General features: G+C 49.1%; 2 protein-coding genes across 11 annotated transcripts in view; one reads left to right on the plus strand and one right to left on the minus strand.

Annotated features, from left to right (window-relative positions):
* The first annotated feature begins 8,209 nt into the window (after nt 1–8,209).
* Nucleotides 8,210–23,154, plus strand: FAM151A (family with sequence similarity 151 member A). 6 transcript variants are annotated; one of them, XM_082357604.1, is made up of 10 exons: nt 8,210–9,188; nt 9,370–9,562; nt 10,164–10,351; nt 11,838–11,984; nt 17,267–17,419; nt 18,409–18,568; nt 20,009–20,233; nt 20,986–21,125; nt 21,885–22,028; nt 22,391–23,154. In XM_082357604.1, the coding sequence occupies exons 3-10, from the start codon at nt 10,228–10,230 to the stop codon at nt 23,062–23,064; spliced, it is 1,767 nt and encodes a 588-aa protein (XP_082213730.1). In that variant the 5' UTR covers nt 8,210–9,188; nt 9,370–9,562; nt 10,164–10,227; the 3' UTR covers nt 23,065–23,154. The 6 variants fall into 6 exon arrangements, with proteins under 6 accessions (XP_082213730.1, XP_082213729.1, XP_082213727.1 ...); XM_082357603.1 differs by lacking the exon at nt 9,370–9,562 and adding an exon at nt 9,844–9,937; XM_082357601.1 differs by lacking the exon at nt 9,370–9,562 and having other exon boundaries at nt 10,109–10,351.
* Nucleotides 14,614–23,199, minus strand: part of ACOT11 (acyl-CoA thioesterase 11) — a 58,572-nt gene continuing 49,986 nt past the window's right edge. The window contains exons 16-17 of one of the 5 annotated variants that reach the window (XM_082357069.1): nt 15,844–16,139; nt 14,616–15,666 (exon numbers count right to left, since the gene is read on the minus strand). In XM_082357069.1, coding sequence (XP_082213195.1) covers nt 15,891–16,139 — 249 coding nt within the window. In that variant the 3' untranslated portion in view covers nt 14,616–15,666; nt 15,844–15,890. Of the gene's footprint in view, nt 16,140–23,199 lie in introns of all 5 variants that reach the window. The other 4 variants (XM_082357068.1, XM_082357072.1, XM_082357073.1 and 1 more) reach the window with 4 other exon arrangements.

Below are 23,199 nucleotides of genomic sequence, written 5' to 3' on the forward strand. Positions count from 1 at the left end.
CTAAATTTGCGGTAATTTGTTACAGCAGCAATAGAAAACACACCCACCAAAAAAGCAAAACAAAGCAAAAGTTCCAGTAATAAATGTGCGTTGAAAAAGATTGGACAGGTCTTCAATAGAATGAAAACAATCAGTTATATCTGGTTGGTGAATCTCTTTGTTTATTTTTAAAGAATGATAATTTCTTTTTTCATATTTCCAAATTTTCCAATATCTTTTTTGTACCATTTTTATAAGGGGAAAACTCTCCCTAAGCAATCATACCCATTCTTCAAGGTCCAGGTCAAATGCCGCCTCCCCCAGGAAGCCTCCCAGATGCTTTACCCATGGTTAGGGGTGGCATCACCACTCCGATGGCCTTAACACTACATCTGGATTCTAAATGCCTCAGAAGCAGGGTCCATGTGGGATTCTCCCCCTAGCTCAGGGGCCCTGGCTAGTGCTAGGGGGGCCCTGGATTCAGGAACAATCAATCATTTTTCCTAACTGAGGTACTTCAAAGCTGTATTTCCCGACACTCTGATGGGATTCTGGGTGGGGAGGGTGGGACTGTGCGGGGCGACATGGCCTCACAGAAGCTCTTAGGGGGCAGTGCGCAGAACTTCCTGCAGCACCAGCTCTAAAGATTCTAAAGATTGCTGTTCCATATCTGAAATGTGGGTGCTTCCTAATAACCTCTATTTTTTCTCCCTATCATATAGGTGGAGGGTATAAGCAGATAGGTGAGGCGGGACCCCAGAGAAAGAGAACCAGGCACGGCTTTCTTGACATAAGAGAAGCCATTTTGGCCTAAGCCATTTTGTGATCTAAGCCTGGCCACAGTGCTTGCCCTTGAACAGGTCTCAGTAATCAACAATCTTAAGGGAAGTAAGGGAATGCAGGAACAAAGGAAAAGCAGTCAAGAAACAGGCTGGGTCGCTTTGCTGTGCACCTGAAACTATCACAGCATTGTTAATCAGCTATACTCCAATGTGAAATAAAAAGTTAAAAAAGGGCTTCCCTGGTGGCGCAGTGGTTGCGAATCTGCCTGCCAATGCAGGGCACACGGGTTCGAGCCCTGGTCTGGGAAGATCCCACATGCCACGGAGCAACTAGGCCCGTGAGCCACAACTACTGAGCCTGCGCGTCTGGAGCCTGTGCCCCGCAACGGGAGGGGCCGCGATGGTGAGAGGCCCGCGCACCGTGATGAAGAGTGGCCCCCGCTTGCCACAACTAGAGAAAGCCCTCGCAGAGAAACGAAGACCCAACACAGCCAAAAATAAATAAATAACAAAGTAAACAATGCCTTAAAAAAAAAAATTCTTTAAAAAAAAAAAAAAGTTAAAAAAAAAAAAGAAACAGTAGTTCAGATAAAACAGTCCTAGTTCCTCCTCAAGGGATATGCGTAACAATCTTTGAGTTCTGCAGGAACTAAGGCCCCCACCCAGGTGGAGGATGGGATGATGTTGACCTTTCCCGACCTTCATGACTTCAGAGAGTTTAAGCTTGGACTCTGTTGACCTTTGCCCCAGTTCAGTGCTGACTTCTCCTCTGCTCAAGCCCCTCATGAATATGCATGTACCCTTAGCTTAACACTCCTTTGGGAAAGCAAGTATTCTCCTTGCTGCAGGTAATAAATCCTTCCTTCTCCGGATGTTTGGCTTGGTTGTGTCTTTTGACTTGGCACCGACAAGAGGTGAACCCAGTTTTCAGGTAAGGGCAGGGGGATTGAAGTAACCCAGGTAACAGAGGCTGGGCCTCTGTGGGCCTGTGGTTGTTCTGAGGAGAATGGCATGGGAAGTCTTGGGGCTCCATGGCAGGGAATGGAGGGATGGGGAGGTACAGCGGGTGCTAAAACTGGATGTCCCCGGTGCTGAGGATGGTCAGGCCTTCTTCAGCTATATCTCAATACCAACTTCCAGAATCATTCTCCGAAATCAAAGCTGAGCGTGCCTCTCTCATGCTTGTCCCGCAGGTGAAGGCTCCCCATGCCCTCCAGGTTGGAGCCAAGCTCTTCATCAGAGTGACCCAGCCCTGCTCGCCTCCCCAGCCTCCTCTCCCGAGCACCCCTGTCTCCCACCTGGCGGGATCCAGTCCCACTGCACTACTGCCCTCCCAAGCAAGTCCTTCTCCCACATGGCTTGCTCGCTCCGCACACGCTACCCCCTTGTCTAGAACATCCTTCCCTAGCCCCGGTCCCGCATGGCTCTCCAAGTTCTCCACGCCTGCCCTGAAAACCGCCTGGCCCACCCAGGAGGTTGGGGCTCCTCTGCTGTGCTCCCAGTCCCCTTGCGTCTCCTGATGCATCATGCCCTGCCTTGGAGGCCCTGCTATTAGCACATCTTTATAGGCTGTGAGCCCGCTCCTGCAGTGCCAGCTGTAGAACAGCGGCTCCACCTCTCAGATGCTGGAGTCCCCGACAACCCCCGGGTTCTCCTCTCCTACTATATGTCATGGGAGGCCAGTGGGCCCCCAGAGCTAGCACAGTGCCGGGCACAGAGTGGGGCTCAGTAACATCATCCTTTATCTGTCTTATGAGAAGTGTCATGGGCAGTAGGGTCCTTTGCAGCCTGGAGTCCATCCCAGAGCTCTTCCTCCTGCCAAAAGCCAGAGCTGGATAAAGTCCCTCTTCTTCCAAGGCAGCCTGCAGAGGCCTCAGAGCCGAGAGAGGCAGCAAAGCTCAGTGCCTCAGAATTCACCAGCATCCTTTCCAGGGGCGGGCAGCACACTGCCTGCTGGGCGGAAAGACCCAGGCTCATATCCCCCAGCTCTGCTGCTGACCCACTCCCACTCTCTTATCTGAGAAGTGGGGGTGATGCTTCCCCCATAAGAGTGTCACAAAGACTAAATAAGCACACAATTCTAAAACGAGGGCTGTTTGTATGTGGAGAGCCCTGGTCAATTGTAAGAGCTAAGTTCTGGATTTTTCTTTCAAAAAAGAGATTTGTCCAGCATCGGCATTAGATACTGTAATCAAAAAGAGTGACGGTCCCATTGTAAATGGAGTCCGTGGACGCTGCCCTCTCCAACATCACCGTTACTCTTCTTATTGTTGAATCTGGGGGCACCTTGCTGTCCTTATGGGTCTCCATCTCCAGGAACAGATGACCACCCCTTTCTTCTCAAAGTGACCTTTCCGTTGGCTCCCGGGACCCCCCCCCCCCAACCTCTCGCTGTACTGTCCCACTATGCTTGACTGATTTCTCTTCCCCCATCATCCCTAAAGTCAGTGGTCTCCAAAGGTCTGCCTCCATCCCCTTCTCTCTTTGCCTTGGGCAGGAAATGATGCTCACACCTTGTTTGGTCCAGAGCCCCAGACCTCTGTATCTAGTTCCTTCCTGGACAGCTCTTCAGGGATGACACAGAGCCCCCAGGACTCCAGGAGGCCTGAACCAAATTCCCTCCTGACCTGCTCCTTGCTTCCCAGATTCCCTCCATCTGCCCACCTGGGCGTCCTTCTAGTCGCTCCTACACACATACACTTGAGTCAGTCACCAGGGACCCTGCTGGATTTCTCCGTGCACCTCTCTAAGCACAAGCCCCTGTGCACATTACAGGTGATTCTTGGACTCATTTAAACTCCAGGTTCCCTGAAATAGGGACAGTTTCTAACTGCCTTCCCACACTGGGGTCCATAGGACACCCTCTGTGCCAGCTGGTGACTCAGTCCCTTCCCTGTGGACTCAGGAGTGGCCTGCAGCAACCCAGGCCAGCATGCCAGGCCTATCACTTTCTTTTCTTTTTTTTTTTTCCTAAAACTGCCCCCTTCCATTTTTTTTTTTGAATTTTTGAACTTTATTTTTTTATACAGCAGGTTCTTATTAGCTATATATTTTATACATATTAGTGTATACATGTCAGTCCCAATCTCCCAATTCATCACACCACCCCCCTTACCACCACTTTCCCCGCTTGGTGTCCATATGTTTGTTCTCTACATCTGTATCTCTATTTCTGCCCTGCAAACCAGTTCATCTGTACCATTTTTCTAGGTTCTACATATATGCATTAATATACAATATTTGTTTTTCTCTTTCTGACTTACTTCACTCTGTATGACAGTCTCTAGATCCATCCATGTCTCTACAAATGACCCAATTTCGTTCCTTTTTATGGCTGAGTAATATTCCATTGTATATATGCACCACATCTTCTTTATCCATTCGTCTGTCGATGCACATTTAGCTTGCTTCCATGACCTGGCTATTGTAAATAATGCTGCAATGAACATTGGGGTGCATGTGTCTTTTTGAATTATGGTTTTCTCTGGGTATATGCCCAGTAGTGGGATTGCTGGGTCATATGGTAATTCTATTTTTAGTTTTTTAAGGAACCTCCATACTGTTCTCCATAGTGGCTGTATCAATTTACATTCCCACCAGCAGTGCAAGAGGGTTCCCTTTTCTCCACACCCTCTCCAGCATTTGTTGTTTGCAGATTTTCTGATGATGCCCATTCTAACTGGTGTGAGGTGATACCTCATTGTAGTTTTGATTTGCATTTCTCTAATAATTAGTGATGTTGAGCAGCTTTTCATGTGCTCCTTGGCCATCTGTATGTCTTTGGAGAAATGTCTATTTAGGTCTTCTGCCCATTTTTGGATTGGGTTGTTTGCTTTTTAATATTGAGCTGCATGAGCTGTTTATATATTTTGCAGATTAACCCTTTGTCCGTTGATTCGTTGGCAAATATTTTCTCCCATTCTGAGGGTTGTCTTTTCGTCTTATTTGTGGTTTCCTTTGCTGTGCAAAAGCTTTGAAGTTTCATTAGGTCCCATTTGTTTATTTTTGTTTTTATTTCCATTACTCTAGGAGGTGGATCAAAAAAGATCTTGCTGTGATTTATGTCAAAGAGTGTTCTGCCTATGTTTTTCTTTAAGAGTTTTATAGTGTCCAGTCTTACATTTAGGTCTTTAATCCATTTTGAGTTTATTTTTGTGTATGGTGTTAAGGAGTGTTCTAATTTCATTCTTTTACATGTAGCTGTCCAGTTTCCCCAGCACCACTTATTGAAGAGACTGTCTTTGCTCCATTGTATACCCTTACCTCCTTTGTCATAGATTAGTTGACCATAGGTGCGTGGGTTTATCTCTGGGCTTTCTATCCTGTTCCATTGATCTATATTTCTGTTTTTGTGTCAGTACCATATTGTCTTGATTACTGTAGCTTTGTAGTATAGTCTGAAGTCAGGGAGCCTGATTCCTCCAGCTCTGTTTTTTTCCCTCAAGACTGCTTTGGATATTTGGGGTCTTTTGTGTCTCCATGCAAATTTTAAGATTTTTTGTTCTAGTTCTGTAAAAAATGCCATTGATAATTTGATAGGGAGTGCATTGAATCTGTAGATTGCTTTGAGTAGTATAGTCATTTTCACAATGTTGACTCTTCCGATCCAAGAACATGGTATATCTCTCCATCTGTTTGGATCATCTTTAATTTCTTTCATCAGTATCTTATAGTTTTCTGTATACAGGTCTTTTGTCTCCCTCGGTAGGTTTATTCCTAGGTATTTTATTCTTTTTGTTGCAGGGGTAAATGGGAGTGTTTCCTTCATTTCTCTTTCAGATTTTTCATCATTACTGTATAGGAATGCAAGAGATTTCTGTGCATTAATTTTGTATCCTGCAAATTTGCCGAATTCATTGATTAGCTGTAATAGTTTTCTGGTGGCATCTTTAAGATTCTCTATGTAGAGTATCATGTCATCTGCAAACAGTGACAGTTTTACTTCTTTTCCAATTTGTATTCCTTTTATTTCTTTTTCTTCTCTGATTGCCGTGGCTAGGACTTCCAAAACTATGTTGAATAATAGTGGTGAGAGTGGACATCCTTGTCTCGTTCCTGATCTTAAAGGAAATGCTTTCAGTTTTTCACCATTGAAAATGATGTTTGCTGTGGGTTTGTCATATATGGCCTTTATTATGTTGAGGTACGTTCCCTCTATGCCCACTTTCTGGAGAGTTTTTATCATAAATGGGTGTTGAATTTTGTCAAAAGCTTTTTCTGCATCTATTGAGATGATCATATGGTTTTTATTCTTCAATTTGTTAATATGGTGTATCACGTTGATTGATTTGCATATATTGAAGAATATTTGCATCCCTGGGATAAATCCCACTTGATCATGGTGTATGATCCTTTTAATGTGTTGTTGGATTCTGTTTGCTACTATTTTGTTGAGGATTTTTGCATCTATGTTCATCAGTGATATTGGTCTGTAATTTTCTTTTTTTGTAATATCTTTGTCTGGTTTTGGAATCAGGGTGATGGTGGCCTCGTAGAATGAGTTTCAGAGTGTTGCTCCCTCTGCAATTTTTTGGAAGAGTTTGGGAAAGATGGGTGTTAGCTCGTCTCTAAATGCTTGATAGAATTCACCTGTGAAGCCATCTGGTCCTGGACTTTGGTTTGTTGAAAGATTTTTAATCACAGTTTCAATTTCATTACTTGTGAGTAGTCTGTTCATGTTTTCTATTTCTTCCTGGTTCAGTCTTGGAAGGTTTTACCTTTCTAAGAATTTGTCCATTTCTTTCAGGTTGTCCATTTTATTGGCATAGAGTTGCTTGTAGTAGTCTCTTAGGATGCTTTGTATTTCTGTGGTGTCTGTCATAACTTCTCCTTTTTTCTTTCTAATTTTATTGATTTGAGTCCTCTCCCTCTTTTTCTTGATGAGTCTGGCTAATGGTTTATCAATTTTGTTTATCTTCTCAAAGAACCAGATTTTAGTTTTATTGATCTGTGCTATTGTTTTCTTTGTTTCTATTTCATTTATTTCTGCTCTGATCTTTATGATTTCTTTCCTTCTACTAACTTTGGGTTTTGTTTGTTCTTCTTTCTCTAGTTCCTTTAGGTGTAAAGTTAGATTGTTTATTTGAGATTTTTCTTGTTTCTTGAGGTAGGCTTGTATTGCTATAAACTTCCCTCTTAGAACTGCTTTTGCTGCATCCCATAGGTTTTGGATTGTCGTGTTCTCATTGTAATTTGTCTCTAGGTATTTTTTGATTTCCTCTTTGATTTCTTTAGTGATCTCTTGGTTATTTCGTAACGTATTGTTTAGCCTCCATGTGTTTGTGATTTTACATTTTTTTTCTCTGTAATTCATTTCTAATCTCATAGTGTTGTGGTCAGAAAAGATGCTTGATATGATTTCAATTTTCTTAAATTTACTGAGGCTTGATTTTGTGACCTAAGATGTGATCTATCCTGGAGAATGTTCCGTGTGCATTTGAGAAGAAAATGTAATTTGCTGTTTTTGTATGGCATGTCCTATAAATATCAATTAAATCTAACGGGTCTATTGTGTCATTTAAACCTTGTGTTTCCTTAGTAATTTTCTGTTTGGATGATCTGTCCATTGGTGTAAGTGAGGTGTTAAAGTCCCCCACTATTACCGTGTTGCTGTCGATTTCCTCTTTTATAGCTGTTAGCAGTTGCCTTATGTATTGAGGTGCTCCTATGTTGGGTGCATATATATTTGTAATTGTTATATCTTCTTCTTGGATTGATCCCTTGATCATTATGTAGTGTCCTTCCTTGTCTCTTGTAACATTCTTTATTTTTAAGTCTATTTTATCTGATATGAGTATTGCTACTCCAGCTTTCTTTTGATTTCCATTTGCATGGAATATCTTTTTCCATCCCCTCACTTTCAGTCTGTATGTGTCCCTAGGTCTGAAGTGGGTCTCTTCAGCATATAGACAGCATATAGATGGGTCTTGTTTTTATATCTATTCAGCGAGCCTGGGTCTTTTGGTTGAAGCATTTAATTCATTCACATTTAAGGTAATTATCAATATGTATGTTCCTATTACCATTTTCTTAATTGTTAGGGGTTTGTTTTTGTAGGTCCTTTTCTTCTCTTGTGTTTCCCACTTAGAGAAGTTCCTTTAGCATTTGTTGTAGAGCTGGTTTGGTGGTGCTGAATTCCCTTAGCTTTTGCTTGTCTGTAAAGCTTTTGATTTCTCCATCGAATCTGAATGAGATCCTTGCCAGGTAGAGTAATCTTGGTTGTAGGTTCTTCCATTTCATCACTTTAAGTATATCACGCCACTCCCTTCTGGCTTGCAGAGTTTCTGCTGAGAAATCAGCTGTTAACATTATGGGAGTTCCCTTGTATGTTATTTGTTTTTCCCTTGCTGCTTTCAATAATTTTTCTTTGGCTTTAATTTTTACCAATTTGACTACTATGTGTCTCGGCATGTTTCTCCTTGTGTTTATCCTGTATGGGACTCTCTGTGCTTCCTGGACTTGGGTGGCTATTTCCTTTCTCATGTTAGGGAAGTTTTCAACTATAATCTCTTCAAATATTTTCTCGGTCCTTTCTCTCTCTCTTCTCTTTCTGGGACCCCTATAATGCGAATGTTGGTGCATTTAATGTTGTCCCAGAGGTCTCTTAGGCTGTCTTCATTTCTTTTCATTCTTTTTTCTTTATTCTGTTCCGTGGCAGTGAATCCACCATTCTGCCTTCCAGGTCACTTATCCATTCTTCTGCCTCAGTTATTCTGCTATTGATTCCTTCTAGTGTATTTTTCATTTCAGTTGTTGTATTGTTCATCTCTGTTTGTTTGTTCTTTAATTCTTCTAGGTGTTTGTTTGTTCTTTAATTCTTCTAGGTCTTTGTTAAACATTTCTCGCATCCTCTCAATCTTTGCCTCCATTCTTTTTCTGAGGTCCTGGATCATCTTCACTATCATTATTCTGAACTCTTTTTCTGGAAGTTTGCCTATCTCCACTTCATTTAGTTGTTTTTCTGGGGCTTTATCTTGTTCCTTCATCTGGTACAAAGTCCTCTGCCTTTTCATTTTGTCTATCTTTCTGTGAATGTGGTTTTCCTTCCACAGGCTGCAGAATTGTAGTTTTACTTGCTTCTGCTATCTGCCCTCTGGTGGATGAGGCTACCTAAGAGGCTTGTGCAAGTTTCCTAATGGGAGGGGCTGGTGGTGGGTAGAGCTGGGTGTTGCTCCTGTGGGCAGAGCTCAGTAAAACTTTAATCCCCTTGTCTGCTGGTGGGTGGGGCTGGGTTCCCTCCCTGTTGGTTGTTTGGCCTGAGGCAACCCAACACTGGAGCCTACCCGGCTCTTTGGTGGGACTAATGGTGGACTCCGGGAGGGCTCACGCCAAGGAGTACTTCCCAGAACTTCTGTTGCCAGTGTCCTTGTCCCCACTGTGAGCCACAGCCACAACCCGCCTCGGCAGGAGACCCTCCAACACTAGCAGGTAGGTCTGGTTCAATCTCCTATGGGGTCACTGCTCCTTCCCCTGGGTCCCGATGTGCACACTACTTTGTGTGTGCCCTCCAAGAGTGGAGTCTCTGTTTCCCTCAGCCCTGTCGATTTGCAATCAAATCCCGCTAGCCTTCAAAGTCTGATTCTCTAGGAATTCCTCTTCCCGTTGCCAGACCCCCAGGTTGGGAAGGCTGACGTGGGGCTCAGAACCTTCACTCCAGTAGGTGCACTTCTGTGGTATAAGTGTTCTCCAGTTTGTGAGTCAACCACCCAGCAGTTATGGGATTTGATTTTATTGTGATTGCTCCCATCCTACCATCTCATTGTGGCTTCTCCTTTGTCTTTGGATGTGGGGTATCTTTTTTGGTGAGTTCCAGTGTCTTCCTATTGATGATCGTTCAGTTGTGATTCCGGTGCTCTCGCAAGAGGGAGTGAGCGCCCGTCCTTCTACTCTGCCATCTTCCCCCCTGCCCTCCCGGCCTATCACTTTCAATCTCAGGTAGATAATCTATCTGGGATAGAAGGAAAATTCATATTCCTCCAGCAGATCTAATCTGTCCTTGTCACCCACCCTTGCCTGACCTTTGTGACTCCCTGGGGCAGGGCAGAAAGAGGGAAGTACCATCTATGTGTCTCCTTTTATGCAGGGGAAGAATACCTCCAGGTCTTCAGAAAAGCAAAGTCAAGCTGGATCTAGATCCCTGGTCCCCCAACTCCCAGGCAGGGGCAGACAAGCAGCAGGTGGGGCTCAGTCTAACATCCTCTGCTGCCTCCTAATGTGCTCAAAGGTCATTTTGGAGGTGGCAGGATTTTCTGCTTGACCTGTTAAGATCCTGGGAGAGAAAGAGGAGGAGGAGGAGGGCGGGAAGGTAGGAGGGACTACGGGAGCTGTCTTCTGGGACATTTTCCTAGCCCGCCGGGGGAGAATTAGGTGCTGCTAAGGCTCCTGCATCCCATCCAATCCCAGCTCTGAGAGCCTCAGGAGACTCTGCACCGCGAGGAGTGTGGGGCATTTCCCAGAGAGGGTCATCATGGCCTACAAGAAGGGGTGCTCGAAGTGTTCGAAGTGGGCCCTTGTCAGCAGTGCCAGTGTGGCTCTGGTGTTCATCATCGGGATGATCCTGTGTTTCTCGCTGCAGCAGGGCATCCTGCCAGGTAGGAGCTTCCCGGTCATGCCATCTGGTCGGCTTCCCCCATCCCTCACTCCTTGCCCCCAGAAGGTTCTGTCCCCATTGACAGCCCTGATGGCCTCCTCTCCCCTCCCTACCAAGACTCTCCTCTATCCACAGCTCTACCTGCCCCTCCCATCACCAACCCCACCAAGACTTGATCCCCAACAGACAGTCCCATTAACTTTCCCTTCCTTTTTTACCAGGCTTCAGTTACCTGAGGACCAATGAACCTTGGTCTTCAGCCCAGACCTCCTTCTGTGCCCCCAGATGAACATTCCTTCTTGGAGGGTCACGCGGGCATCTCAAATTCAGCTGACTGAGCTGAACTTTCCCTTTCCCCTCTGCGCCCTCTCCTGGTGAAGGGTCCTCCATCCACACGGGGACCTGGGAGCAGCCTCTCTTCCTCCTGCCTCTTGCCTGTATCTTCAGTCCTGTGCCTCGAGGCTCTTCCTTCCCATCCTCTACCCTCCATCCCTGCCCACCATGACCTCTCAAGCCTCTGTCTCCTGCTGGACCCCTGCAGCAGCCCTCCCCCTCCCACACAGTCTCTGCTGCCAGCCTGCTCACACCAGCCCATGTTCGGTCTGCCACCAAGGAGCTCTTTGCTTTTTTTTTTTTTAATTTTTATTTATTTATTATTTTTGGCTGTGTTGGGTCTTCATTGCTACATGCGGGCTGTCTCCAGTTGTGGCAAACAGGGGTTACTCTTCATTGCAGTGTATGGGCTTTTCGTTGCAGCGTATGGGCTTCTCATTGCAGTGGCTTCTCTTGTTGCGGAGCATGGGCTCTAGGCACACAGGCTTCAGTAGTTGCAGCACGTGGGCTCAGCAGTTGCAGCACGTGGCTCAGCAGTTGCGGCACGCGGGCTTTGTTGCTCTGTGGCATGTGGGATCTTCCCGGACCAGGGCTTGAACCCGTGTCCCCTGCATTGGCAGGCATATTCTTAACCACTGTGTAAGGAGATCTTTCTAAACATAAACCTAGTTTGCTGTCTCCAGCACACACCCAACTCCTTTGCTAGCTCCCAAAGCCATTTACAACTGGATCACAGCCCTCTTCCAATCTTGCCCTATTCCATTTCTCTGCATTCTGTACCAGGCCAATGGCCATTCCTTTAGGCAACCATATATTTCCTATGGTCAAACCCTTGCTTATACTGTTCTCTCTGTCTGAAATAACCTAGTCCCCTATTTTGGTCAAATTTACACACCCATCCTTCTAGGTCTCCCTTAAATGTTCCCTTATCAGTGAACTTCCCAACATCCGCAGGCTGGTTCAGAGCATCATTGTGCCCAGGACCCCACGTATTTCTCTCTCTCCCAGTACTGATGAATCTGGGGTCCACTGTCTCTGCTAGATGGCGTGCTAGACACTCCCCGGGGCCCAAGGAGGGTTAGTAGGATGTACGGATGAGAGTCTTGGTCTGGGGCAAGAACTAATGCTAACAGTTCCCTTCGCCTTGATTCCAGGCTGTGAGCAGGATGCGGACTGCCGCTCCGACGCGGACATGCTGGACTACCTGCTGAGTCAGGGTCAGATCAGCCAACACGACGGCCTGCTGGTCACCTGGTACCATGCTGCCAACAGCCAGAAGGAGATGAGGGCTGCCCTCAGCAGTAAGTCCAGTTGCCAGGACTGGGGCAGGCTGGGGCAGAGGTGGAGGCAATGGAGGGAGAGCGGAGGTGGGGCTAAGACAGCATTACCTATGAGGTGGCATTAGGATGGGTATCGCCGCGTTCTTGCCATCCTCCACTTGAGAAAGTGGGGGCTCAGAGGTTAAGTGACTGGCTCAGGTTGTGCAGAGATGTCTGGTTCCAAGGTCACATCCTGCCCTTCCTCCCAGGCCTTGTCAGGAGACAGCTTCCCTGCTAAGGAGGCCTTTGTCCTCAAAGTCTAAAGAGCCAGAAGATGTTTGAGTGCCAGCGCTACCAAAAACGAGCTGTGGAAGCCTGAGCAAACTGTGTAATTCCTGAGCCTCTGATTCAGAATGATCACGGCAGCCAGTCAGCAACCACTCCCTGTGGGGACACACACTCACATTCCACGTGGGTCTCCTGGGACTAAGAGCAGCCTGTTTTGTGGGTGCCATTCGACAGAAGAAAAATGGAGGCTCAGAAAAGTTAGGTGACTTACCTAACTTCACACTAAGGTCACAGTGTTTGAAAGTGGCTAAGCCAGCATTGGAGCACCCAGTGGTCCGCTCCCACGCTCTAAGCCACTGCATTATGCCTGGCCCAGTTCAAAAGGGAAGATCACTCTTCCGGGACTATGGGGAAGCTCATTAGATCATGTTCACGTATGTGCTTGTAAACTCTAAAGCAGTGACTATTCAAGATAAAAGGAAGGGTCCCCAAATTTGAGCATGCTTCAGAAAACACATTGCTAGCCCCAGCCCTGGAGTTTCAGATTCAGTTGTTCTGGGGCGGAGCCTGAGAATTTGCATTTCTAATAAGTTCCCAGGTGACATTGATGTTGCTGGCCCCAGGATCACACTTTGAGAACCACTGCTCCACCAAAATCCCTCAATTTTAGGAAAGTGAGATCCAGAGGGTCTTGTCCAAGGTCACACAGTAGGTCTGAAGCAGAGCAAGACCTAGGCGCCAGGCCTCTGGCTCTTACTCCTGCAGAGTCACCAGCAGAGAGCCTGGGAATGAGCATCTTGGAAAGGTTTGCTGAATGAATGAATGAGTCCTAAGGGAGACTTCCTGGAGGAGGCAGGCTTGGCGGTCAGCAGAGGAGAGGCCATCACAGGCTGGGTGGAGCCAGTTTGCTGCTGCTTCAGGATCGGGAGGCTAATGGCCAGACTTGGGTGATAAGAGGCCAGAGAACTCCCTGGCAAGAGGGAGGGCCCTTATCTGGCAGATAAAGCCTGAGGGAAAGCCAAGAGGATCTGCCAGCCCCAGGCTCATCCCAGGTCAGCCCTGGGGCAGCAGGTAAGGGATCAGGCCCCACCAAGTTGGGACCTTGGCCAAGAAGAAAGCTAAGGGCCCCAACCAGGCAGTGCCCAACAGCATGGAGCGTGCAGAGGCACCCCTTAGCATAGCTGCAGGGGTGCGGAGGACCCCAGGCCCAGTTTTCTCCCTGAGGGTCCTGCTAGGTCCCTGGGGTAGGTCTCTGGGAGGAGGGTGGCTCCACGACTGAGGTGGGGACCCTCGGGTGGGGGTGCCAATGGTAGGCCAGGGTTAGGCCGGTGAAGTCACCTTGAACGTGACTGGACACCCATGTGGAGGGGAGGGGCCACAGCAAAGGCCTAGGAGGCAGACAGACTGGGTTCAAATTCTACCTTTTATCATTTACCAGAGGAGTGATTTGGGACAGGTGACTTCACCCATCTGCAGCTCAGTTTTTCCCTCTGCAAAATGTGGGCTGGTAGGATGACCATATCATTTATCATCCAAACCAGGGCACTTTTGATAGTGAAAGAGGTCATTATTAATAATTATGCTGAAACAACAGGAATACACCAGACTATCCCAGGCAAATGGGGACATCTGCTCACCCTAGTTAAGTGAGCTACTCCACGTAAATGATAATTAATACTTAGTGAATGCCTAATAAAGGATATTTTATTATTTACTTCTAGTAAACGAGGGGACAGGAAGCACAGAGAGGTCCAGTAACTTGCCCAAGGTCACACAGCTTGCAAGTGTTAGAGCTGGGACTGGAAGCTAGCAGCCTTGGGTTCAGGATCTGCACACTCAGCCACAGCGCTCTCCTGCCAGACGTGATGCATAGAGCTCCTGGCATGTGGGGGAGGGGAAGGAGGGTCTGGTAACTTCCTGTGGGCTCCCTCTGGAGAACATCACTCTTTCCCACCTGACTGCGCCCCTGAGGACCAGGACTCCTACTGTGGCTGCAGAAACCTGATCCTTTCCTCATCTCCTGTTCCTTCACACCCCCACTCAAGCAAGTTGGCCCCCCAGATTCAGCATCTGGAAGGCACATAACAGGTGTAAATGACAAGGGAGGAGACTTCGGGAGGAAGCTGGATCCAGGTGGCGATCGCAAGGAGGTAGGTTAGGTCCATCAGTCTTTAGTCCACTTCACTGAGCGTTTGCTGGGCCCCTACTCTGCACCCAGCTCAGGAGGAGGTTTAGACATGAATGAGATGTGGCCCTGTGTTCAAGGGGCTCACAGTGTCTCAAGGGAGGCAGCAAGGCAGCAGCATCGGAGGTTCACCGGGACTCAGAGACCTGGGTTCCAGCCCTGGCTCCCTCCCAGAGTGCCCCCACCCTCCTCAGACCGGAACTGGCTCCCGTTAGATAGGGAAGGAGACCCTTCAGTATCCATTCTCTTGAACTACCCTCTTACCTGCCCAGTTGCCCCCCTCGGGCCTGGCTTCTCTGGGCCTTGATGGGCCCCAAACCCTTTGGACCCCTCTCTTTGCATTCCCAGGTAACCGAAAGTTAAGAAAAGAAAGTGCTTTGTGTTCAAGCCATAAAAATAAAGGCTACCTTCATATAGCCCTTCACAGTTTACAACGTGCCTTTATGTTCATGTCCTGTAGTCACGGCCCGGGGAGGCTCGTCTCCATCTTGCCCGTGAGGACTCCAGGGAGTCCAGAGCTCTGGCCAGGAGGTATAATATGAGGATGAAATGGGACAATGCAAAGTGCCTGGCTCAGTGCTGGGGACAGCCTGGCACTCAGCTTCCTCCCCCTCCTGGAAATCCAGACACCTAGATTTTAAAGAAATCTGCAAAAATTCTCTGCGACTTTGGGCAAGCTCTATCACCTTTCTGAACCTGCGCTGGTTGATCTTAACTTTTCTATCACCCATTCATTCAGTCTTTTCTCATCCAACAAACATTTTTGAAGGTCCATTTTTAGGCCTAGTATTGTCTTGGCACTGGAAATCCAAGTGATGGGCAACACAGACCCGAACCCTGCTCCCTGGCACTTACACTCAGGAAAGCTGGTGCTAAATGAGTAATTACATGGGGGCTGAGCACTCAAAGGAGAAGCTGGCAACCTAACTTAGACTGGATGTGTGGTTTAGGGATGGCCTCCTTGATATTTTAAGCCAACACCCACAGATGAGCTGGAGGTGGCCTAGTAAAGCTGCGGAGGGAAGTGTTGCCAAGACAACAGCCATGTGTAAGAGCCCAGAGAAAGGAAGACAAGATATTTGAGCATCGATACGCAAAGTGTGGGCCACGGACCAGCAGCATGGGCATCACGGGGGAGATTGTTAGACATCTTGGGCCCCACCCCAGACCTACTGAGCAGAACTTGCATTTTAACAGTTCCTGGGTGATTTGTGTGCACATTAATGTTGGAGAAACAGGAGTGGCTGGAAGCTAGAGATTGAGGGAGAGAGGGACTCGAGATGAGATGGGAAAGTTTGCCAGGCCTGGTCATGCAGGACCTCACAGACTATGGTAAGGCATTTAGCTTGGACTCTTAGGACAATGGGCAGGGACGTTTTGATTTTTTAACAGAAGTGACACGATCAGGTACGTGTTTGGAATACTCACTCTAGTGGCCGTGTGCAGAATGGACTTGGAGGGGAGCAGAGCTCGAGTCAAGAGGCTGCGAGTGTCAAACACAAGAGGCCCTCTGATGCCAACTGTCTGTGATGGGGCAGGAGCTGAGAACGACCCCGCCTTCCCTCCACTCCATTCCTTAGACAGAGACCCTGCCTGCCCTCCACTCCATTCCTTAGACAGAGACCCTGGCCGGCTCTTCTGGCCTGTTTCTCACCGAAAGGCCTCAGCTCCCTCCTGGACAGAACTCTCGGAGCAGGCGTCACACAGCCACCTGACGGAGTTAACTGTGTGCATTTAAAAGATAAAAATAATGATGCTCAGTGCTGTAAGTGTGCCGGAGATGGGCCAGCTTACGTATTCTTGGCAGGAACATGAGTCAGAAGAATTTTTCTAGACAGTAATTTGTTAGTATGGGCCTTAAAAACACCCTGCATGGCCCTGACTCAAATTCCTTGTCAGGATAAAAAATAATCAGAAAATCAGAATAAAACATGCATAATTATTTGTTAGTAGCAAAAATTTAGAAACTACTAGGAGGTCTCAGGAATGGGAGAGTGGCTAACTAAAGCAGGGTGAGTGCCCTCAATCAGGGTTTTTGCAGCTTTTTTTTTTTTAATGAAACATAGAAAAGATTGTAAAAAATGTGTCACTATTGAAAGAAAAAGATTAAAATTATAAATGCAGAGTATTCCCAACTGTGTAAAAAACTATACATAGATAAAAGTGGAAGAAAATACATCAAAAAGTGAACTACAATGGAAATGCTTTCCTCAAGTCAGGATAAAAAATAATCAGAAGGGCTTCCCTGGTGGCGCAGTGGTTGAGAATCCGCCTGCCAACGCAGGGGACACGGGTTCGAGCCCTGGTCTGGGAAGATCCCACATGCTGCGGAGCAACTGGGCCCGTGAGCCACAACTACTGAGCCTGCGCGTCTGGAGTCTGTGCTCCACAATGAGAGGCCGCGATAGTGAGAGGCCCGCGCACCGCGATGAAGAGTGGCCCCCGCTCGCCGCAACTAGAGAAAGCCCTCGCACAGAAACGAAGACCCAACACAGCCAAAAATAAATAAATACATTTATTTAAAAAAAAAAAATCAGAAAATCAGAATAAAATATGCATCATTATTTTTTAGTAGCAAAAATTTAGAAATGTGGGCGAATATTTCTCTTACTGCTTTTCTGTATTTTCCAAATGTTGTATAATAAATGTGTAATACTTTGATGATGAGAAAAATTGCTTTAAAAAAGGAGATGATCTGGGAATTCCCTGGTGGTGCAGTGGTTAGGACACAGCGCTCTCACTGCCGGGGCCCAGGTTCAATCCCTGGTCGGGGAACTAGGATCCCACAGGTTGTGCAGCAAAAAAAAAAAAAAAAGGAACCAATCAAGATGGAGTTTGTCCTCTTGCACAGGTGACGCTGTGGCCCTGGAGGCAGACGTCACGGTAGAAGGGCTCGGCACAGTCAACGAGACAGGGGTCCCCATCATGGCGCACCCCCCAGCCATCTACAGTGACAACACCCTACAGCAGTGGCTGGAGGCCGTGCTGGCCTCTTCCCAGAAGGGTAAGGACCTCTCTCAGCCCCTCCCCAGCTGCCCAGCCCTCTGGTCCTCAGGCCGCATGTGCAGGGGTCCTTCCACTAGGAAGCTAGTCCAGTGCTCGTCAGGAGTTGCTCGTTGCCTTGGCTTTCCAGCCCACCGCTCTAGAGGCCTGGGCTCGGGGAAGATCAGTGAGATGAGCGATGAAAAAGTGCAGGGTAAGCTGCAAAGGGCCAAACATGTCTGGGCCCTGAATCCGTGGAACTGGTTACAACATGCTCAAAAGCCACATTCCACCTTCCCCTCCCACGTCTCTTTGCCAGTGATAGTCAGAATCCAGGCATCACCCTAATGTCTCTCCCTCATCCCCCACATCCGCTCAGCTGCTGCATCTGCCAATTCTAACCCTGAATCCTACCCCCTGATCCAGCCCCAGTCACATCATCTTTCTCCTGGACCTCCTTCCTCACTGGCTTCCTGCTTCCAAACTCAGCCCCTACCTGAGTGAGCTTTCCAAAATGCCAATTGTCACGTCACTCCCCTGCTTTAACCCTCCATGGCTCCCCACTGTCCTCAGGACAAAGTGAGATCTCCTTGGCCTGTCTTTCAACATCTTTCTCTAACTTCTCAGCCTCACCTCCTGCTGTTCAGGCTCAGGTGGCTTAGGCCCCTCTGAGCCTGCCTGTCCAAGAATCACAGTCCCTTTTCATCCGATGCTTGACAACCCCTGAACCAGCCCCAAGTCCCAAGCGCTTACGCACCATCTGCTTCCTCCCCTTGGTGATGGGGGACGGAAGCTCATTCCTACAGAGGCAAGTCCTTTCTCTCCAGGTTAGCTCTGCCTGTTTGAAAGCCCTTCTTCACACCCAGCGAGAATCTGGTCCCTGTCTTCCCTCCCTGCCCCCAACACACATACCATACCTGCTCTCTCTGTCCCAGGAAGTCATGTCTTCTGTTTCCTTCTTCCTTGAGCACGAGGGACCAGTTCCCCAAGCCCTTGGCCCTCTCCCCACAGGCATCAAACTAGACTTCAAGAGCATCAAGGCCGTGGGCCCCTCCCTGGACCTCCTGCGGCGGCTGACCGAGGAGGGGAGAGTTCGGAGGCCTGTATGGATCAATGCCGACATCCTGAGGGGCCCCAACATGCCCATCCCGATAGAAGTCAATGCTACACAGTGAGTATTCGCCTCTCTGCCCCAGCTGTGTCCAATCCTCTTCCGTCAACATCTGGCACAGTAGGTGCTCAGGGGACCTTTGCTGAGTTTGCTTCCAGCCACACCATGTAGTCTGACGTCTGAGCCTTCACACGTGCTATTCCCTCTGCCTCGAATGCCTTTCCCCCATTTCCTGATGAACCTTTGCCCAGTCATTACCTGTCCCAGAAACTTCCCTGACATCCAAGGCCGCTGAGGGCCTTCACTCACACTTTCTCCTAACAGTCCTGATTTCGTTGAACTATCACTGTTGGATTACAGGTTTGTCACCCTTACTACAGTGTTTATTCCTGGAGGGCAAACAGGTCCTAGTCCAGTGACAAGGGCAACACTTGGCCTGCTAGAAAATTCTAAAGCACTGACTCCTTCCCTAGCCCCCCATGAAATCCCAGCACTGCCACCAACCACCCTCACGTAACACATGCATGGTGTGCTCCAGTTTACAAAGGGCCACTTAAAAGGAGAGCATATATCTGAGTTGATCTTCACATAGCAATGCCAGGTTAGGAGCATTTTTTCTCACCATTTTGCAGATGAGAAAGCTGACAATAATTGAGGCACAATCTGTTGAATGTTTATTGTGTGTCACAGGCACTTTTCAAGTACTCTAGTTGTAGAATACCACTTAACTCTTACTTGAGAATGAGGTAGGTAATATTATTTTCATTTACTTAATACAGGAAATATCTCACTGAAGTTAATGACCTGCCTAAATCTAGTAATTGGCAGAGGAAAGATTCAAAACCAGGCCTTTCTGACTGTAACCTCCATGCTCTTTACCGCCCATCCATCCATCCATCCATCTTTCCAGCCAGTCAGCCAACAATCCATCCGTCCAATATTTATCATGATTCTCAAACTTAGGTGCATTTGGAAAGCAGCAGATTGAAAATGTAGTCAGTGGCCCAAGATAAATAATGGTTCACCTTCTTGGAGTGAAGATAATTACTCAATAATTTGGGGAGAGGGAGGGTAACATTATTTGCCTATTAAAATTTGCATCAAGGCAAAATTTGAATGAAATTTTTAAATAAAATATGAAAGTTCGGAGACTCTCACAGCTGGGAGAACCCACATCCCACAGCTGGGACTTTAGATTGCAACCCCCCCGTCCATGTGGGTATGTTTACGAAGGCCTGTCCTGCCTGAAAGGATGCCATCTTTGAGAATCAAAGGGGCTGGGTGAGCTGCCCAAGGTCACAGAATCAGGACCCAAACCCAGACCTCCCAGACACCAAAGTCCATGCCCTACTGTGGGACTTTGAGCAAGCCATTTCTGTTCTTTAGGACTGTGCCCTTATATCATAGATGCAATAGATCCTGCCTCTTCTTAGCACTGTGATGGGAACCCGGGAGATGAGGGAGGGGCTCTAAAAGACCAGCATCTCTGATTCTCTGCAGGTTCCTGGCCTTGGTCCAGGAGAAGTATTCTAAGGTAACCCTGTCTCCAGGCTGGACCACCCTCTACCTGCCCCTGTTCCCAAAGGGGACGTATACCCGAGCCATGGTAGAGAAGATGCAGGGGCTGGTGGAAGGACTGCCACAGAAGGTCACCTTCCCTGTGCGGGCTGTCATGGTGCGGGCTGCCTGGCCCCACTTCAGCTGGCTGCTGGGCCAATCTGAGAGGTGAGGACTCCCAGGCCCCTGCCACAGCTCCCACTCCCTCCAAACCCGCTCCCAGGCGCTGATGCCCCCGGAAGATCCCAGAGGCTCATGGCTAGAAGGGTCTTATTGATCATCTGGTCCAGACTCTGCTGGTGCTCACATGCTCTACAATGTCCCTGCTTTCTGCTTGTATGCCTCCGGTAATGGGGAGCTCACTATCATCTGAGGCAGCCCGTCCATTGGCAGACAACTCTCTGCCCATTGGAAAGTGTCTACACTGAGACACAGTTTGCCTCCCACAGCTTCCTCCCATGGAAGCCAGCTGTTCCCTGGGGCGGCACAGATTGCACCTACAGCCTCTGCCCCAGGATAGCTCTGTAGGGATTGAGGAAGCCCCATCCCCACCCCTGCACTCTGTCCCCAGCTGCCCAGCACCACCTTCCTCAGCCTCTCCCCACTGGAGACCGCCCCCTTCCCCTCTTCATACCTGACCTCTAACCCCACCCCCTGTGCCCATCTCTTCTGTCCTTGTCTCCTTCCTAAGGCAGGACCCAGAAATAGACACTCCAAGTGAGGAGGTAGGGCAGTCCATCTCCCCTCCTTCTCAGCCTCTGCTCTCAGTCATCGTTGCCGAGGCCTCTGTGGCTTCTTCTGCCCCCAGGAAGCAGGGTAGCCTTCCTCCCCTGCCCAGCTCGGGCCCAGCTCTGAGCACAGGAGTGGGGCTGAGGGCTGCTGGGCCCAGGCAGGCACTGAGCTGGCTCTCTGGACCCCAGGTACAGCCTGACGCTGTGGCAGGCCACCTCGGACCCCGTGTCAGTGGACGATCTCCTCTACGTCCGGGACAACACCGCCACCCACCAAGTCTACTATGACCTCTTTGAGCCTCTCCTGTCGCAGTTCAAGCAGCTCGCCAGTAGGGAGGGGTCTGGGCAGCATGGGAAAGGGCGGTGGGGCCGGATTCTGCACAGGGCAGCACTTGGTAGACACGGCAGCAGAGTTAGGTGGGATGGGGCACTGGAAGGGGAAAATCCTAGGAGGGATAGGAGGAAGGAATCGTTTTAAGCATCAGTTGTATGCCAGACCCCAGTAGGGTATGCTAAGCTTTATAGATCTGTGAAGCAGGGATTCCATTTTACAGATAGGGAAACTGAGATTCAGAACAGTTAGGTAATTTATACAAAGTCATTCAGCTTGAACGTGGCACAGCTCCTACTGGTACCAGCAAATTCCAAACCCCATATGCTTCCCCTTGCAATACAGTTCCTCTAAGGTTTACTCTAGCATTTCAGAGAATGGCCCCTCCACTGTACCTGCTAATCAGTGATGCAGACACTACCTTGTCCAAACACCTCACTCCCCTGACTCCAAACCTAGGAGAGCCTGTAGTTAGGCCATCTCAAAGGGGACCCATCAGACCCAACATTCCTGCCTTGGGAGCCATCTTGGTGAGGGGGAGGAATACCAGCTTTGGGGCCAGATGGACCTGGCTCCATCAGGTCCCAATCCCAGCAACCCTGCCTACTGGCCGTAGGACCTTGGGCAAATCACCTGTAATCTATAAAACAGGGAATTACAGCTCCCAGGAAGCTTGCTGTGAGGCTTAGAGAGGATGCGCGGTGCACAGAGGGCTCTGTGACCAGCGGCCTCTTCATCTTGGCAATTTGCCCCACAGTGAACACCTCACGGAAGCAAAGCTACTACACGGGAGGCAGCCTGATCCCCCTTCTCCAGCTCCCTGGGGATGAGGGTCTGAGCGTGGAGTGGCTGGTTCCTGACATCCAGGGCAACAGGAGCACAGCAACAGTGCGACTCCCAGGTAAGGTCCACCTGCAGCCCCTGTGCTCCTAGCTCAACCACGAGAGTTTCCTACACTTGGGGAAGCTGCCTCAGATCTCTGTTACCATAGCAACACAGCTGCAAGGTAGGGAGTACAGTGCCGTCAAAAGTGTGGGGCTCCTGGCCTTCAGCACCTGTGAGCCCTCAGTCACATCACGCTGCAAGAGAGGCGGGCATGGGCCCCAGGGCTGAGCCACAGGCAAGGGCCCAGAGCTGAGCTAGCAACTCATTGTGTCATTCTGATGAGCCCCGGGCACATTCATAAAGCAGCCCTTCCACCTGGAACCCGGATCTGATCGACAGATCCCATTACCCCGCTGCTGCCTCCATTGTCTCTTCCAGACAGAGAAGGCATGATCCTGCTGAAAGTTGGCCTCCAGGAGCCTGCAGCTGGGGACCCCGTGCCCATTGTACGTGCCCCAGATGGCCGTGCCCTGACACTGGAGTTCTGCCTGCTGCAGCTGGCCACACGCCCCGGACGCTGGGGCATCCATGTGCACATAGCAGAGCCCACAGCCCTCCGGCCATCCCTGGCCACAATGGCCACCCTCTCCACCCTTGGCCACCTGCCTAGGCCTGTGTGGGTCGGGGCCACAGTCTCCCACGGGAGTTTTGTGGTCCCTGGCTACGTGACTGGCAGGGAGTTGCTTACAGCTGTGGCCGAGGTTTTCCCCCATGTGACGGTGGCACCAGGCTGGCCCGAGGAAGTGCTGAGCAGTGGCTACAGGGAACAGCTGCTCACAGATATGCTGGAGCTGTGCCAGGGCCTCTGGCAACCCGTGTCCTTCCAGCTGCAGGGTGCGCCGCTGGGCCAGAGCGCGGCTGGAGTCGTGGCCAGGCTGTTGGCAGGCTCCCCCCGGGCCACTGTCACAGTGGAACACAGCCCTGGCTCGGGCAGCTATGCATCTGTGCGGGCAGTGCTGCTAGCAGCCAGGGCCGTGGAGAGGACCCGAGTCTACTACAGGCTACCCCAGAGCTACTACCAAGACTTGCTGGCAGATGTTGGCAGAAAGTGACCACCCAGGGGTGCTGGGCTGGTGGACCCCTGGGTCCAGGCTTCCCACGGGGGTGGCAGGAAGGAATAAATGCCTCTGCCTTCCTCAGTGCACTGCGTGTGTGTCCTCAGGGCAGGATGGAGTGGGAGCTGGGCG

The sequence above is a fragment of the Balaenoptera borealis genome, assembly GCF_965194805.1.
Source record: "Balaenoptera borealis genome assembly, chromosome: 1".
Classification (NCBI taxonomy): domain Eukaryota; kingdom Metazoa; phylum Chordata; class Mammalia; order Artiodactyla; family Balaenopteridae; genus Balaenoptera; species Balaenoptera borealis.